This window comes from Paralichthys olivaceus, chromosome 6, assembly GCF_024713975.1.
Source record: "Paralichthys olivaceus isolate ysfri-2021 chromosome 6, ASM2471397v2, whole genome shotgun sequence".
Lineage (NCBI taxonomy): Eukaryota > Metazoa > Chordata > Actinopteri > Pleuronectiformes > Paralichthyidae > Paralichthys > Paralichthys olivaceus.
In genome coordinates, this window is record NC_091098.1 from 12,806,634 (window position 1) to 12,824,917 (window position 18,284).

General features: G+C 40.5%; 2 protein-coding genes across 2 annotated transcripts; both read left to right on the plus strand.

Annotated features, from left to right (window-relative positions):
• On the plus strand, positions 1 to 9,826 carry exosc10 (exosome component 10). Its single transcript, XM_020089533.2, has 25 exons — positions 1 to 201; positions 957 to 1,093; positions 1,705 to 1,828; positions 1,914 to 2,018; positions 2,175 to 2,334; positions 2,445 to 2,553; positions 2,632 to 2,707; positions 2,790 to 2,900; positions 3,110 to 3,253; positions 4,296 to 4,486; positions 5,014 to 5,170; positions 5,371 to 5,519; positions 5,684 to 5,734; positions 5,842 to 5,953; positions 6,080 to 6,127; positions 6,234 to 6,309; positions 6,400 to 6,509; positions 6,601 to 6,693; positions 6,780 to 6,848; positions 6,932 to 7,037; positions 7,116 to 7,189; positions 8,996 to 9,176; positions 9,278 to 9,342; positions 9,431 to 9,507; positions 9,599 to 9,826. The coding sequence occupies exons 1-25, from the start codon at positions 79 to 81 to the stop codon at positions 9,627 to 9,629; spliced, it is 2,679 nt and encodes an 892-aa protein (XP_019945092.2). The 5' UTR covers positions 1 to 78; the 3' UTR covers positions 9,630 to 9,826.
• A 1,591-nt stretch (positions 9,827 to 11,417) lies between these two features.
• On the plus strand, positions 11,418 to 16,862 carry srm (spermidine synthase). Its single transcript, XM_020089471.2, has 8 exons — positions 11,418 to 11,636; positions 13,000 to 13,120; positions 13,234 to 13,326; positions 13,435 to 13,588; positions 13,677 to 13,760; positions 13,914 to 14,059; positions 14,615 to 14,737; positions 15,040 to 16,862. The coding sequence occupies exons 1-8, from the start codon at positions 11,506 to 11,508 to the stop codon at positions 15,055 to 15,057; spliced, it is 870 nt and encodes a 289-aa protein (XP_019945030.1). The 5' UTR covers positions 11,418 to 11,505; the 3' UTR covers positions 15,058 to 16,862.
• The last annotated feature ends 1,422 nt before the right edge of the window (positions 16,863 to 18,284 follow it).

Here is an 18,284-nt window from a genome sequence, read left to right on the forward strand (position 1 = left end):
CCAGCGCAGGAGAAAGCAGAGAGTACAGCGGCTGCTTCCGGTCGCTCACATGTACACACTTATCCCCAGATTAAAATAATGTCTTCTTCAAAGACTAACGCCTCCGCAAAGAGCGACCCTCAAGACAGCAATGCAGAAAACAACGACGAGGAAAAGGACGAGCTGTGTCCCGGGTTTAAAGACGTGGACGCCTTCGTGAAAGTGGGTGAACGAAGTGGAGTTTGTAGCTCAGGCTAACAGACGGTGTAGCAACGTGGGGAGGACGAGCTGTGTTTGAGTGTCACTGTCGTGGCTCTTTTTATTTCGCTATTTGAGTTCGTGCAGATTTGTCAATATGTCGTCTTAAATGTTTATCCCGTGTTTGACTTGAGTACATTTGCACATTCGTGTATTCGTTGTTTCGTCTGTAAAATGGTCACGTTTAAATATCTCATCTAACTTAAAGCTAGCTATCTTAGCCAGCTGAAGGGGAATTCGTCAAATGGTGAAAATTAAATATTTAAATGTAAGAAGGTCAATGGTTGGGTTCATTCATTATTGGCTTTACCCAAAGTGTCCATCTTGAAGTCCTCTCCCCAAAAGGACATTATCGACACTGACAATTGCAAAGATGACTTTATAAAATATCAATCTTATCCTTGGGAAATGTTATTCTCACAAATCCAAGCACATTCAATCAAAACCAAGATTTAATGGGTTTCTGTCATTAATATAGTTAGAATATGATTTAAAAACATTTGCTTGTGATCAGCAGATTTGATCTTTGTACAAGATTAACATTATACTTCTTGTTTTGAAAACCCCAACATTAGACTAAAAAGCAAAAAAAAATATTGAACAAATGTTACATTTCACTTTGTCCCCGCTCCTGGCATTTTTTACTTGTGCTCACTCAATCATATGAAAAACTTTTATCAACGTACTGTCGAACTGCTCGTCCTCTCTCTCCTCTGCAGTATGGATTGGGTGCTGTACTATCAGCCACCAAAGCCTCCGCCGGCTTGCCTCAGACTGGAGATGACTACGATTTCTACCGGAGCTTCCCGGGCTTCCAGGAGTTCTGTGAGAGTCAAGGCGATAAGCTCCTGCAATGGTGAGTATGTTGTTGCTTCCTGTGACTCTAGGTTCAGTCAGACTTCCATCTGTCCACTAGTATTTGCTGGAACATGAACCCATTGAACTCATGTGTTTAAGTCAATGTTTACTCTTTCATCAGCAGGTTTTGGCATCCAGCACATTTGCTCTTGAGACTCTTGTCTCTCCTTTTGAAAATTAACTAAAGATTGATCCATCTACTTTGTGCAATAGTACAACAGTAGATTTCAAACTGCAATAACATTCTTGTGATGCACAAGTGGTCAGCTTTAAGCTCATCTGTTCACACCTGGCATTAACAACCATCCTGAATCTTTCTCCTGTGACCACTTGTAATTGGATCTCGCTTTCCTGCCTTATATGCGCACACATCATTTCGGATTGGAGCCAGAGGGATGAGGAAATTAATGTATATAGCTTTACAATAAAACAAGATTTTATTCATGGTGGTACCTGTACTTAGTGCTTTCCACTTGTGATTGGATCACTCGGGATGGATGTTAATACCAGGTCTGAAGGGAGCCTTAGACGTCCAAACAGAAGTGCTGGTGTCATGATGAATCTGGCTTTTGATCTGGCATAATTCTATTCTCCGTGTCCCTGTTTTAGCATGAGTCAGATAATGCAGCACCATGGCTGCAGATCTCACGTAAGAGACCAGAGCAAGCTGACAGGGCTGGAGGAGAGATTTGACTTGGTTGTGGACTCAAATGACGTCATCCTCGAAAGAGCGGTATGAGCCAGAGTTCTTGTGTTTTACACGTTTCTGAATGGAAAGGTCTTGGCAAACCAACTAACCTCTTGTATCTGATCTCCAGGGGATTCTTCTTGATGAAGCTGATGGGCTGAATAGGAGCCAGCAGCCTGTCATGCCTGCAGGGTTCCAGACTCCTAAGATTGTTGTTTCCAGCTGGAATCGCAAGGTTGGCTAATTAACCTTTTAGCTCTCGCACTGCAGATCCCAGTCTCTGTTTTGGGCTGCTTCAAGCTGAAATATTGTGTGCCAGTTCTGGTTTTTCTTATTATTTTGGGGAATGGTGCTTCACACTTTTTGGTCAACTTTGTTTTTTATTGGTTAGGGTTCAGGCTCTGGCAGTCGTTCCGAGACATTCCGACTGCTCCACGCCAAGAACGTTGCGAGGCCGCAGCTGAAATTCAAGGAAAAAGTAGATAACAGCAACACGCCATTTACTCCCAAGATCTTCATCAAGCCCAATGCAATAAAGCCCCTTCCATCTTGTAAGACACACGTCTCACTGTCATGTTCTTTGCACTTGTTGTTGTTTTTATGGTATTACTTTGACTTTTAATCTTTACTCTTATTTTACTCCCTAAATCTCCAATGGTAGATTTTACCGACAAACAAATCCAAAAAGAGAGACCTGAGGATCTTGATGTGCCAGCTGCCCTGGCTGATTTCATTCACCAGCAAAGAACTCAGAAACATGTTGAAGACATGTAAGAATTTTTTCAAGATTTTGTCTTTTCCTAGTTTCCATTGCTGTCCATCTAAATGTAAGTTTTTCATCCATACAGGTTTGCACACCCATACCAGTATGAATTGGATCACCTTACAACTCCAGAGAGCCTCCTGTCTAAGCAAGAACCACAGGCAAGTTATAGTAATCCTATAATATGATCCTCTCATTGTTGGTTAGGCCTCGACCTAATCTGTTTCTGTGGATTCTTTTTAGATGTACAAACCAATCACTGAGACCAAGTGTTCCTTCATTGACACCCTGGAGGATCTGGTGGCACTGAATGAGAAGCTGTGCAGATTGACTGAATTTGCCGTTGACCTCGAGGTACAAGGATCATATTTGTGACATAATCTAATATGAAGTGTTAGATAAAAAATGAATGTGAGGACTATAATTATAAAACAAATATTTAATTTATTGATACGGTAACTTTTTGGGCTCTTGTTTTTGTCACTGTAAACCTGTTCTGTCCTGCTCTTCTGTATAACCACGTGGATGTGGACACATTTTGTTAACACTGTTCTCTGTTGCAGCACCATTCCTACAGGAGTTTCCTCGGCCTCACCTGTCTGATGCAGATCTCCACCAGGGATGAGGATTTCATCATCGACACCTTGGAGCTCCGTGGCGAGATGTACATCCTGAACGAAGCGTTCACTGATCCGTCTATTGTCAAGGTAATGGAAGCATTTCCCATTGTCCCTGTACCCTGTTCTATAACGTAAACACCCTAAAGAGAATATGAGAGTACATGGGTCCATAGATTTGTTATTGTAATAAGCCTTTGTAATGTTTTTAATTGATGTTTCTATTCTTTTGCTTTTGTTATTCAACCTCGGTTAATCTCCAGTTTATGCAAACATTTCTGTTATTAGTGAACAATTTTCATTTAAAACTAAGGACATGGCGACTCTGCCCAAACAACTTTACAACAAAATGCAAAGAGTAACCACATTTTTAGAATTGAAGTTTTTCGTGTTGCTTTTGAAAATCCAATAGATCTCGCAGAGCTACTTCCAGATTCAACCTTGACATAAAGTGAATACAGTAGTTGTGCACACAAGTACTTTCATAATGCAATGGACAGTTATGAGAGATATTTCTTGTGCATACCTCTGGGTTTATATTAAATCATGACTAAATAGTTCAACTGGGGATATTTTGAGAATAGCTGTCTCGTTTGCTGACCTTGTGTCGCTGTGTCATCTCATTCCCAAATCTCAGCAATGAAAATGACCTCAAGGGAATATATTTTTATATTTTTAGGCACATGTATGTGAAGATGCTCAGGCAACGTTATAAACGGTTTGCAACTCTGTCACATTGATATTTGATAGAAAACCTGGGGAAGAAACTCTTCACATCATCTGTAATGTGAACTTTCTAAAGGTTTAATCTTGAAACCCCTTAGTCTGAATTTGTTTGAGGCATCTCAGAGCCCCATTGCCTTGAGAGACATTTAAAGTTGGTGTTTGTCCTGTGGAGCGTGGGAGCCACCATGACTCACACACTGTAGGACACCTGTGAAAAGAAGTGGTACGTGGGTTGAAACTACACAAAGATCCTGTGAAAATTAGCGGGATGGAAGAATGTCACATGATGTCCCCAGTTTTTTTTTCTGTTTAAATGTTTTCTGTATCTGTACTTTTTAAAAAAAATAATAAGTTGGTTCCTCGTCACATAGGTTTCATCCGAATGGGTTTTGTTTCCTGTTCTCAGGTGTTTCATGGCTCAGACTCTGACATCGACTGGCTCCAGAGAGACTTTGGCGTGTATGTTGTCAACCTTTTCGACACGCATCAGGCCAGCAGAGCTTTAAACCTGGCCAGACATTCCCTTGACCATCTGCTCAAACACTTCTGCAATGTGGACTCAGACAAACGCTACCAGCTGGCCGACTGGAGGATTCGGTATGGACACGACCAAGCCATTAGATGCTTAAAGGTCCAGTGTGTAAGATTTAGGTGAAAGGGTTCCATTGGCAGAAATTTTATGTAAAATAATCCTCATGATGTTTTCACTGGTTCATTTCATTCAAATTGTATGAATTGTAGTTTTCTTTACCCTAGAAAAAGTCCTTTATATTTACATAACATATTTATATCGAGGAGACCCTCTCTACGGAGGCCGCCAGGTTATTTTACATTAGTCCAGACTGGACAAACTAAACACCTTTTGAGTTTTTATGACAACTGAAGACTGCCAAAGGTTTTTTTTCATGTTTGGAAGGAGAAGGTGATGGGTGTTCAGCTGCAACATGCAATTTCAACACACTCGATATCACTAAATTCTACATACTGTACCTTTAATCTTAATTTTGGTTTGGCTTATCTATGATGTAGAGTTCTTTTTTTATTGGGAAAAACACTCAACACATATTTAACATTTACATTTGTCTTATAACATTGTCTTCTTTTTTTTGATCCATGACTCGTAGCCCCTTGCCAGATGAGATGGTTCAGTACGCCCGGACAGACACCCACTACCTCCTTTATATCTATGACTGTGTTAGGGCACAGCTCTTGGACTTTAACCACGGGCAGCCTGGCTTGTTGCAGAGTGTCTGGAACAAGAGCAAGGACATTTCTCTAAAGGTTTGCACAAACCTCACTTCATACACCAACCAAGATGGAATTGACACTTCAAAATCTGCCTCTATACTCCTATTAAACTACCATCTATCCAATAGTTGCACTGTTTCGTTTTTACTTTCATATTTTTAAATTTCCACACCAGAATCTCTAACATTTTCTGACATTTGTCATGGCTTGTGTGCTCCCCCTCTTCCACACAGAAATATGTGAAACCTATATTCACAGAGGAGTCGTATTTGGAGCTGCAGAGGAAGCAGAAAAAGTCGTTTAACACCCAGCAGCTCACTGCCTTCAGACTGCTTTTTGCCTGGAGGAACAAGCTGGCCAGGCAGGAAGATGAAAGCACTGGGTAGGCTGTTTGGAAATGGATGGACTCGCTGTTCTGGAAATCTGCTCGAGCTGTTATCTATTTATAGTTTCTGCCCAGCCAGATTTTGCAACCATCTTAATTTTCTCCTAGCTTACAGGTTCAGCTCCTAACATTTTTTAAACTACTGTTATTTGTGTGTTAAGATACGTCCTCCCCACCCACATGATGATCAAGATATCCGAAGAGCTGCCCAAGTAAGTTAATAAGATTTATTGGGTTGGTTCTTCTCACTTCAATGTGGATTCATTTGGTATTTTTATTGAGAACCTACAGCACAGTATTTTGTATTTTTTCTACTCAGGGAGCCCCAGGGCATCATTGCCTGTTGTAACCCTGTACCCCCAGTGGTGAGGCAGCAGATCAATGAGCTCCATTTGTTAGTGCAGCAAGCACGAGAAATGCCCCTCCTTAAGGTGAGAACTGATTGGGTGTCAGCAGTGGTTTTATAATGTGTTTTATCTTTTATGTAACTTGAGTGTTGTCAACTTACTTGTGAATTAAGATATCTGTCTTTACATTTTTTTCTACACCCCACACAGGCTGAGATTGCTGCTCAAAAGAACAAGGGACTCACACCCATAAAAAAGGTTTGTTAAGAACTGATTAAGATTGAATTTTTAAAATTTGTGTTTGATTTTTTTTGAAAAAGCCACAACTATATTAAAGTATGTGTGATCTTGTAAAAATCTCCAGTCAGAGGTCACATTGTTTGGACCCCACGATACCTCCAGGGTCTCCGAAAGCGACCTCCCCCAATTTTCTCCCAATGGTGAGCTTAATGCGTCTATGTGTTGTGCATTTTCCAAGTTGATTTCATATTTTAGCCCATTAGGCCTCAAACATTCGCATTTCTTTTCAGAACTGCCTGTTAAAAAGGGAATGCTCTTCTCAGAAGATGAGCACAAAATGGATGAGGATGATCAGAGCACATGTGGTCTCATGGCATCAGCTAAAATCACACTGTTTGAGGTAGAGCTCTTCTTCTAGCTCATTCAACCTAAGTTCATTGCTTTGTACATAATTATAGAAAATAATGTGAGGACTGTGCTTCTTTTTCAAGGAGCTGGAAACAAAGAATGACCAAGAGTCTCTTTCTGCTGCTCACGTAAAAGCCAGACGCATCATTGAGTCTTTTGAAAACCCTTTCAGAATGGTAAGAGATGACCAGTGAATAATCTTCAGTGTTATTTGTATTTTAACCAGACACACAGTGTTCATTTATCTTCTTTGGGATTTCAGTATTTACCCACCAGTGATGTGCACATCAGCAAGAATGCCAAGTTTGACCCTTCTTCAAAAATATTTGAGGTAATCGAAAAGCTCCAGACTTATCTTTTTCCTATTTACTTACATTTTTGGATGTTTAAAGCGATACCATTTCACATATCCAGATTAGTAAAAGATGGAAACTGCAGAGCATCGAACAGCAACAGAAGGAGTTGGAGGCCAAGAGGAAAGACAAGGAAGAAGCGAGGGAACATGCAAAGAAAGTGAAAGGTAATGTGGTCTAACTTTCTCCAAGTGTAAACTTAGTAAAGTAATGCTCCACACTGAATTTAATGTTTATTTCCACAGAGGAAAGGAACAAGGAGAAACAAAGCTACCAGGAGTCTCTCGCGAAAGTTGTCACTGTTCGCCAGCAAGCAGCAGTGAGTCATTTTGCTTCTGCGTCCTCACATTTCCTCTCTTCCACTTCACATGACCTTAGTTGTCAACTTCACTGTTGATGTCCCTTTGGGGTAAAGTACAAATCCATGAAAAACACGAGTTGCATTTTCTCAAGAGCCGGGCACAACCTATTAAAGATAGAGCGTTAATAGTCAGTTTAACCCTCTGCAATGCCCCCCATTTTCTCAAGAAGTGGTTGATATTTCTGCACATAAGTATGATGACTCACAAGCCAGTAACCCATCGCTGCCTTCCTGCAGCACCGGTATGTTACTGGCTTTTTAATATTTATATCTGTCCCACGATGTGTCTGGGGAAGAAGAACACAGCGTGGGCCTGGAGCATGAGAGACATGTCTTCCTCTTCTTTCCTCCCAGGGATCAACAGTAGCTGCTTTTTGCCCAAAACCCCACTTCTTGTTATCTCTGTCTCTCTGCAGAATTGTTTGGCACCCTTCTGCTTGGTTACTCATTCGTGCTCTTGCCACCATATGGTGTTTTCTGTGTTTTAAATGCTCAGTTAGATAAAACTCACAATATAGAATTACCATTTGATTCTTGTTTTTATGTCCTTTGTGGTGACACCACCTCCCCTCAGCCCTTCACTGTCAGCCTTAAGCCATCAATTTCTAGTACACACAGTAATAGCATGCACCACAGTAACCCATTATGTGATGATTGGCTTTAGTGAAAAGTTTGTTCAAGGCTGCTCCCTGCTGAAACAGCGCCTTCAAATATGCACGTTGGCAGGCATCATAGTCGTAAGTGTTGGCAGTAGCACTTGAAAGTAGCACTCGTCAACCTGCCAACTGCAGGCAAATATTGGCTGTCTGTTGGCACGCTGTTAGTTTCAGCCGGCACTTCGGCACTAAAGATTCGTTGGTTAATTTTAGTTTGAAAGAAAGTTTCATGGGTTACCTGCATTGCTATTAAAATGCATATTAAGAAAGGTGGGTGCTGTGATCAGAGTCCAGCATCTGAATAAAAATAAATTCAAATGTATTTTCAAAAGTTACAGACACTTGATGATGCTGTCCATGTCTAGCTGAGCCAATGACCAGCATTTCATTTTTAACTGAATTTAAGAGCAGGGAATTTCCAGACGTCTAGCTTTTAGCAGCAGACAAACAGACCTCTAATTTCATAATTTGAGAAAAATTGCCTGCCTAATAGGCACATACAGCTGGATATCATCAGTGTAGCAGTGAAAGTCAATTCCATGACTGCGAATAATTTGTGGCTTTATCTTAAGCCACACAGCAGCCACCTTGCATGTGTTAACTCCTTTTAATGTTGCAGAGATTGTCATTTCAGTCTCATCCCTTCTGTAAATGTCTCACGACACCACACACTGTGGTCTGTAGGATTCTGTCAACCGAAATTTCACAAGTTAGTGTTGCAGAGTATAAAGCAAAGGAAACTTAGAATTGTAGATGGCAGCAGAAGCAACATTTGAGATTGCTGCAGCACCTGTGTGTCGATATAATGTTGGCTTCAGAGGTCACGGCAATATACTTGCTTCTAGGAAATTGATCAGTTTTTGTCGATCTCTTTATAATCCACTTTAGTTCCACAAGGATCCTTTGATGAATGTTATTTTATGCAATTTAAATGTGTAGCATAGATCTAAATCTTTTAAGATATCAAAACATTATCATAACAGAGCTCTGATTACTTGTACAGCAAAACTGCTCACAAATACTGCTTGTCCATTGTATGGAACAGTAAACACTGTTCATTATTGTCAAGTATTGTCAAGAGTATAATGTTGTTGATCAATTTCATTAGGAATCCGGTAAAAGTGGCGGAAAGAAAAGAGAGAGGGTTGCCAGTGAGGTTGGACAGTCGACTCCCAGACCGACGAAGAAACTGATGAAATCTGCAGAGAAGACAGAAAAGACAGAAAAGCCTCAACAAGATGTCTTCACACCCTTCGACTACAGTCAGTCAGACCTCAAAGTCTTTGCCGGTATGTTTCTTTCATTTTGATTTTCATTAGATTAAATAAGTTACCAATTACTGCACATTCCCTTACAGTTGCAGTAACATTCAGATCCCTTTGTTTTGCAGACCCCAAATCAAAGGACAACACACAGTTTGATCCAAACCGGCAAAGCCATGATTACAAGAAAAAGGTATTGTCAAAGATTTTTTTTGATTACTTTTTATTGAACCATGTGTAATTTATTTATAAGTGATAAACTTAAATCTATTGTTCAACAGAGAACCCCCAAGGGACAAAAATCTAATTTTGGACCTGGAAACAGAAGCATGTCGTACCTGACTGGAAGATCTGAAAGGTAAACATACAATATACAGTCCAATATTGTTTTCCTCTGCAAGTTCAACCATCTCAGCATGTTACCCATTCTGTGTTTTCACTCTCTGCAGGGGATTCCGGCATAACTGGCCCAAAAGATAAGACCGTTCATGGTCTGTTTTTTTTATTTTTATTTTTTCATCCTGAGGAAACGATGACCCCACCTTGCCTTCCTGAAAATGAAATTCAGTATTTCAATATATGATGAATTTGTATTGTTTTTCCATCTTTGGAACAGTGTATCCTGTAAATATGTGGAAACACAGGCCTCTTCATTAAAGATGATTTTCGAGGAAAAAGTTCATCTTCATTTTTTAACTAAACTGTTTCATTTTGTGAGTATCAACGTATTTTTACAACCATTGCCACTGATATTAATAGTTATCAATTTAATTGTCTGTTCGAAGAACATGAAATTACCTGTATGTGACACATCAGCAACACACCCATGTGTAACAGCTTAATGTTACATTCCTGCTCCTTGAACAAGCCTCACTCTTCTCAAAAGGCTTCACACACACACCCCCACACATAAAATAATTTTATAACCTGCCCGCAGGGACCTGGCATTATTCAGTAAGTGTTGTGCCACAGGTTAGTTGGGGCCAAATCAGATTTGAAACCCAAAGCTGAAAGAATACTATTGTCTTAAATATCATTGTACGCTGTCTCATTAAGATTTGCCTTGAGCAAAGTGATCATGTCCAAACTAGAAGAAACCACCAGCATGCTGGGAACATGGGCATGTGAGACTTTTGAATGTACATTTGGGAAGTAACTGAAACTGCCCTGGCCTCGATTACCTCTGCCAAGGAGGATTTGTTTTTACCCCGTCCCTGTTAGTTGGTATGATAGGGTGTATGTAAGCAAGATAATGTCAAAATGACTGGATGGATTTCTGCAAAAGTTGGTGATAGGATGCGGTATGTGTCAGGAACAAATCCATTAAATGTTGGTGCAGATCCAGGAAGTTTTCTCTTATCATTTTGAGATGGGACATTCAACATTTTTATTCATCACAGAATAATAAATTGACCTTTCTGAAAAATCTGGATGTAATGAATTTAAATTAAACATAAGGGAGCTCTGCACTTTCCTGTTTGGTTCTGCTCTATTAGGTTATCTTCATGTTTTCTTTACAACCTACATTTGCAACCACACCCTTCACTCACACACATCCTCCACCACTGACTTTACTGACTTCCACATTTCATATGTTCACTTTTAATTTGGCTCAAGAATTTTATTTGATTTGGGTAATAAAATATATTTGTATTGGTGTACCGGTGTCTCCCTTTTGTTGGTGCCACTTGAGCCAGATCATGACAAATGTTTAAAGTCTCAATGATTGATGGGTGCACCCATACTGTTTCTATGAATTAGATATAAGTAAATAAATACATATAAAGAAGTGATGGCAGGGGTTATGCTACACGCACGCTGTAGTTGCTCTGGACTTCAAGCATGTGGCACATCCACGAGCACGTGTGTGGGGGCGCGGGTGTCAATGGTTTGCCACCAGATAATCTTTGCACGTGGCCAATGTTGTTTTAACGAGTATATTATAATCTACACCGCGATCTTTTCCCACAACCTAACCAAGTGTGCAGCAAACAGCGTGAGGACACAGTGGGGTCACACAGGCTTTGTTTCCGGGAGCAGTTACACATTCCCTCTCTGATGAAGAAGAGTCTAAACTTTCCTCTTCACATGAACACCACTCCTCTGCACGGGGCGGGGCCACGAGCCGCATCTGAGGAATCACACAAACTATCTTCGAGGCCGGCTCACGCTGCCGCCCCATTGGCTGGCGCGGTCTACGTCACTGGCATCCGCGGCTTCCCATTCGCTGCGCCCACCGAGGACAGCAAGTTTATGCGTCAGCGCACGAGCCCGACGTCACCTCCGTCACACCGACGCCGCAGAGAAACACACCGAGTGAACTGTGCAGTTGTACTTGTGGCTGTCGGCTGCGGTTATGGACCACATAAAAGATGGCTGGTTCACGGAGCTGTGCACGCTATGGCCGGGCCAAGCGATGAGCCTGCAGGTCGAGGAGGTGCTCTATCACAAGAAGTCCTCGTTTCAAGATGTTATGGTTTTCAAGAGGTGAGTGCTAACGTGGCTAGCTGTTAGCGTGTCCTGGCAGCGGAGCAGCAGCAGCAGCAGCCTGGAGCTCGTGGGTTCTGCTAAGTTTGCTCAGTGGCGGCTGCTCCAGAGTTTCTCACTTGGTCTCAACTCTCAGCTCACAGGTGCATTAGCTTGTTGGCTAACGAGGTGAGGTAGTGAGGGTGAATGTGTCTGACAGGTTTACACGAGTCACGGCAGCAGCCTTTGAATTATTCATTGAATGATCATCGTCGCGATCATGCAGGGATTTCAAGTGTGTGGGGTGGGGGTCAGAGGTCATGGTCAGCTGCTTGTGGATCATATTTTATGCAACACTATGCATTATGCAGCACCTTTAAAAATCAGGGGTCACCAAGTGCTCTGACTGACAAAGCAGACATAGATAGATAGATAGATGACTTTATTCATCCCCAAAGGGAAATTAGGATAATTAGGATACTAAGGTGTAATCTCAAACTCATTCACACTAATAAAAATCTTTTCATTGATGATATTTAATCAATCATTCAACATCCATGTCATCAGTCATTTTTATTGAAGGAAACAAATAAACGATATTAAAAGGCATCAACCTACAAAACAATCCCATTAGTAGAAAGAATAAAGATTCTAAACGGTAAAACAATCACCAACAAAGACATGTAGCAGTCCATCCAGTCACTCCACATTCTTCTACAAGACTCATGTTTGACGCCAAAGCTCATTTTTACATGTGAAAAAGGTCTTTCCAAGCTGTCTGTATTCCATGGTTACATGGTGTTACACAGGGGGTATGTAAAAGTGCAGTGAGTCAATTTGGGGTGGGACTGAGCAATAAAACCGTATCAACAACTATCAAATTATGATTTTCATGAATAACAATTAAATTGAAGTTGATCATATATCTATATAATGCTTATGCATTGTACAAGCAGAGTGAGGAGGTATGACCTCAGATTTGTAACACATTTGCAAAAATGTGTCATTAAAAAGAAATGATGTCACATTTATTGATAATTGTTTAAATTGACTCGTATGAAAAGTATATTCTTTATGTAATTCTTGGCCCAGCCTTATTGTATTTCATCACAGTCTCTAAAAAAAAAAAAAAAGTTGACATCATGGTCATTAGTTATTTCAGGACATCCTGCCTCACTGTTGACCCTGCATTGCTCCTTGTATTGTGGGGGAGCCAAAGAAAATGTGGGCTCAGGGTCAATGCCTCAACTTTTATGGAACAGATCGAGTAGCATTCATTCACTAGATTCCAGTTGTCTCCTGCACAGACTGTGTAAAAATTCCAAATTTAAGACCACACATGTCAAATGTGCCTCTCACTCCTTGTTGTCACATCATTTTTCAGTAAAACCTACGGTAACGTCTTGGTGCTGGATGGTGTGATTCAGTGCACAGAGAGAGATGAGTTTGCCTATCAAGAGATGATTGCTAACCTCCCGCTGTGCAGCCATCCTTGCCCTAAGAAGGTACCACTCAAATTAATTGTTTTTGAAATTAATGAAGCTGCTGTAAAATAACACTCGGGAGGACTCGTGCTTTTCTGTCGTGACAATTCAACGACACATTTTCTGTTTTACAGGTTCTGATTATTGGTGGTGGCGATGGCGGTGTGCTGAGAGAAGTGGTGAAGAATCCACTGGTGGAATCTGTGGTGCTGTGTGAGATAGATGAGGTGGGAACAACACAGACATGGATTTGAGCTTCTGTCAATAAAGCAATATTTAATATTTTTCCTGCTTAACACCGGCTCATATCAGTGTTGATGTTACCTCATGTGTAGGACGTCATTAACGTATCCAAGAAGTTCCTCCCGGGGATGGCCAAAGGGTTTTTCAACCCCAAGCTCACCCTTCATGTTGGAGATGGCTTTGAATTCATGAAGCAGAACCAGGATGCCTTCGACGTCATTATAACTGATTCCTCAGATCCAGTCGGTAAGTGCCACTTTTGAAGAGTTGCAAAATCGAACTTTGTCAGCTGCTGTAAGAGGCGGCCCTATCCTGAGCTGTGTTTTTGTTGCAGGACCTGCTGAGAGTTTGTTCAAGGAGTCTTACTATCAGCTGATGAAGGCAGCATTGCGAAACGGTGGAATTCTTTGCTCCCAGGGTAACAAAGCACTGTGTGATTTGTTTTTTAGTAACCCTTCCCATGCAGTTTTATTTCTGTTTATAAAGACTCTTTCAGTTATGTCAAGACAAAGCAATGCCAAAAAAAGCAGGAATGAACATGGCCTTCATTCTGCCCCTGTCATTTTCTCAGGAGAGTGTCAGTGGCTCCATTTGGAGCTGATAAAGGAGATGCAGACTTTCTGCAAGACCCTATTCCCTGTGGTGGACTATGCCTACAGCACCATCCCAACTTATCCCAGCGGCCAAATTGGATTCATGCTCTGCAGTAAAAATCCTGTAAGTGAGTTTATCACTCTACAACACACACGTGGTGCCTATAAAAGCCACTAGCTTAAAGGGATAGTTCACCTAAAAGTTTGAATTCACTCATCTACTCACCACTAGGACTATGAAGGGTGGGTGAAGTGTTTGACTCCACAAAACACTGTTGGAGTTTCAAATCCAATACAATTGAAGAAACTGGGGATCACTTCTTCAAACCAAACATAAAGTGCCTCCATGCTGCTCCTGTGGTGTCATCCAAGTGTCCATAAGCCCCGACATTCAAATTTGACTTGAGGCGGCGTCATTTACACAATGTTTTTAGCCTAAATGTTTGCTGCTATCCTCAGCCTGGAGCCGAAGCTATTGCAAGTCTCATGATACTCGTGAGCTGATGTCATCATGTGCCCCTTAGGCGAGAGCATAGAGGCCAAAGCTTGAGCGGCGTGTCTGCGTGAACTATCCCTTTAATGCAAAAAACATAGCTGCTCAATAACTTGTCAGATGTTTGTCTGGAATTGGTGATGACCATCAAATGACTGAGGCCACACTTCACTTTTTTTCAATCAGGAAACTAATTTCAAGGAACCAGTGAAAGCTCTGGCCAAAGAAGAAATGGAAAATATGAACCTTAAATATTACAACCCTGAAATTCACAAAGCATCATTCGTCCTCCCTGAGTTTGCAAGAAAGGTATGTTTTACTTTTTTTGACTTGTTAAAGTGCAGTGCCTGTTCTAAACATGCCTGTCTGGAATAATTGTCATAGCAGGTTTATCTGCAATGATGATATATTGATTTTATCTTATTTAATCTTTTTCATGAAATGCAACTGAATCTGCTTTATAACTCAGCTCACGTGTGGTTTTTATATAAGTTCGAATGATTTACTCAACTGCTGTTAATTTTTCATAAATTGCATGTCAGCTATTTCAGAGTAGAGTTAATCTGAGGACATTGCTTCATTTCACTCAGAGGCTTTTCGATGTTTGGCAGGTGCTCTGTGAAGCATGACCAGCAGTGACAGACCACCATGTTCATCCTCTACCTGGCCCTCATACGACAGATCAACAACCTTTTTCTACGGCCTCTCCACCTCCTCAACACAGTCCAGCTCCTCTGAAGCTGCCTCCTAAAAGAATTTGTGCAGTGGCGTCTCATAATCAGTGGGTGGAAACTTGTTGATTTATACAGACAAAGTTATAGTTTGTTCCCTTCCTTCCAGCACGCTCCCTGTGTTTATTTATTTTTCCTCATGTATTTGAACATTCATTTTTACTCTGTAATTGTCATATCAAAGTTTTGTGAAGAGCTATTTGATGGGCGGGGCTGAGTGGAAAGAGCATTGTCATCAAACCTGACCTCACTCTGGAACATTGTATTGTTTATTGGATTCATTGCACATATGTTATGCAAAATATTACATACCATAGAGAGTATGTACATGTAATGCATTTTTATTTGTGATATCATATTGTGCTGATAGGAAAATACAGTGACCATTTGTTACTACACTATATTCAGAATAATGTGTCCTCTACACACAATTGATCCATTTATTTGTTCGTATCATGGTCAGAATCCATCAATATTCATTTATGAGTTTAACACAAACAAATCAAGTACTTTGTACTTAACATTTTATGGAAGTATCAAAAATAGCAATGGAAAAAAACAGGTAGTGGACTGATTGAGATTTTTGGATATTCAGATCAATTCAATTTTAGGGACCAGGAAGTTGATTATTTCTTTGTATTTGATAAATGTGCAACAAATACATTTGGTTGATGGCTGCACCTAATTTACTCTAATGAATATAAGCTTAGAACAACATCGACCACTGACAAAATTGACAACACTAGATTCTACACACTGTACCTCTAAGTCACCGAAATTATTGACACAGAATACATCCTGTGTCTTGTAAACAGGAAATAATTTCACACTAGTCAAGACGTAATGATGACTTAATGACAAATGTGATGTTTGTATTGATGCTCTAACTCATTCATCAAATCAGGTACGGTCATGGCTCAAGTGTATTTGGCGCTAGTTAAATGGTGAAGTCAGTAACCTCCTGCTTGCACAAAATCAACATCTGTCCGTTCAAAGTTATTTTTGACTTGAGCATAAATTTAACAATTAAAAACAACCCATCATTGGATATTATTGTGAACCTCAGTTATTAATAAAGTAACAAACAGCATTTAGTTTTTGTCATTTCGAATGCTGGGTTGAATATGAAAAGAATGAATAATTCTCAGATTATGATCCTTCTAGTGCCTGAAAATGGTTGTTGTTGAAAACGGAATTTTTTATCCTTGTGTCTATCGTAGTGTACCAGGCAGATATTGATGAGTATTCATTCTGGACGAAAGCTCAAATGTCATGAGTTGAGAAAATTGTCTCTATAATATCATGAACTTCAAATGAGGTAAATCGAATTGATGCTCTTTGATCATTTAACATGGAATACTGTAATGTTGGTAAAAGAACATGAAATATGGTGTTGGAGCTTTGCAATGCAAGAAATATCTTTTAACGGTGATTCATTATGCAATGATAACTTGCAGTATTGGGTATTGACCACTGATGGTAAGCTTGTAAACCAATGTGTTTTACTGCAGGATGCTTTTAATTTCTCTCAATGGAAATCTCATGTCTCCGTGTGGTTTATTTGTTTGTTGAACTAATGTCAAACATCTTCACTTAATATCTGTTACTTTTAATTCCACGAGGAATGAGAAACTGGGCCATACCTGAAAAAGAGTCTGTTTTTATAATAATTATGAACTGTAATAAATTGAACATAAAATGGTTCTGTTTGTATCCATCCTCATGAGTTTACTCCGGCTTATTCATCATTACAACGAGATACAGAACTACGTTTCAGTTAATTTTGCTCTGGTTTTTAAATGTGATGCGGTTTAGAAGTTGTGATGCTTTTTATAGAGGGGAACAAAAAGTTCTGTCTCTCACTAAGGCTGCAGGAAAGCGGAAAAATGAGAATGATGTGTTCAGGGTCTCTATCCTTATAGATTTGAGTTAATCTTTACCAATTGCAGCATCACTTTTCAAACACGCGCAGGGTAATATGTGCTGTGCTGCTGCAGTTTATTGTAAATGCAAAACCCTGCAATGAACAGCACTGAGATCCAAGTGCAATGTCCATATTTAGGCACAAGATGGCACACTTTGTTCTGTTAATGTAAAAGCCGGTTTCACACAGGCAGGACGTACATTAACCAGAAGTTTGGTAGCTCCATCCGCGTCTCCCTCATTCCGCCTGCTGGATTGTCCTCGGGCAAGATACTGAACCCCAAATTGCCCCAGACGCCTGAGTATGACTGATGTATGACAGAGGAAGTGCCGCCTATAGACACACTGTGAATGTACCATTTACATTGTAGAGGTACAAGCAACTACATTGAAATAATGCTGTTCAAACTCAGCAAATTCATTCAGAGGCTTTAGTTTTCTATATCTTCAACCTTCAACCTTTGTCATAGTGTGGCTGGGCTCATTTCATGAGTGTGTTCACATTCTGTGATTAAGGAGAGAAAACAGTCCACCTTAAAATTATACTGCAGGGACTGTGAATACAAAGGATGATTTACCTACATGTGCAGATCACAAATTTGATGCACTCAACACAAAAACCTCAGATGGTCTTTGGGTCGTTGTTCCTTTGCGATCTCTGTCAGAGATTTTAAGGTGGCGCTGGAGGCCGCACTTGAAGTAATTGTAGTGAAGAGTGAGACTTCCACGCCACATTAATAATATCTGGGAGCACCTACACACCAGTCGTCACGCTGACGTCACCGTTTGAAGTCTCCTGCAGACTATTGCGGACGTTGTAGATCCTTCAAATACACATTGATGCCAGTGGGGCCATTTCAACAGTCAGCTAATCTTTGGATTGGCTCCGGGCCTTCTTCAGCTCAGCAGAGTGTGAAGAAACACCTCAGAAACTGTTTTTAAAGCACCACAAATCAATTTGAACGTAACTGGACTATGAGTACTGTATGTTCCCTGCACACTGTCTGAAGACGTCTGAACAGTAAAGCCAGTAAACTCTGTTAATTGTGCTTTTTCAGTGATGTATCCTGGAGGCTGCGGTCAGCATCTCAAACACTTGAAATAAGGATGTGTGTTTTATGCTGCTCTGTGTAATGGGCTTTGGTGAGGAGTTCACCTCAGACAGGCCAGAAAAATGAGGCTTTAAGAGTAGCTCACACAAA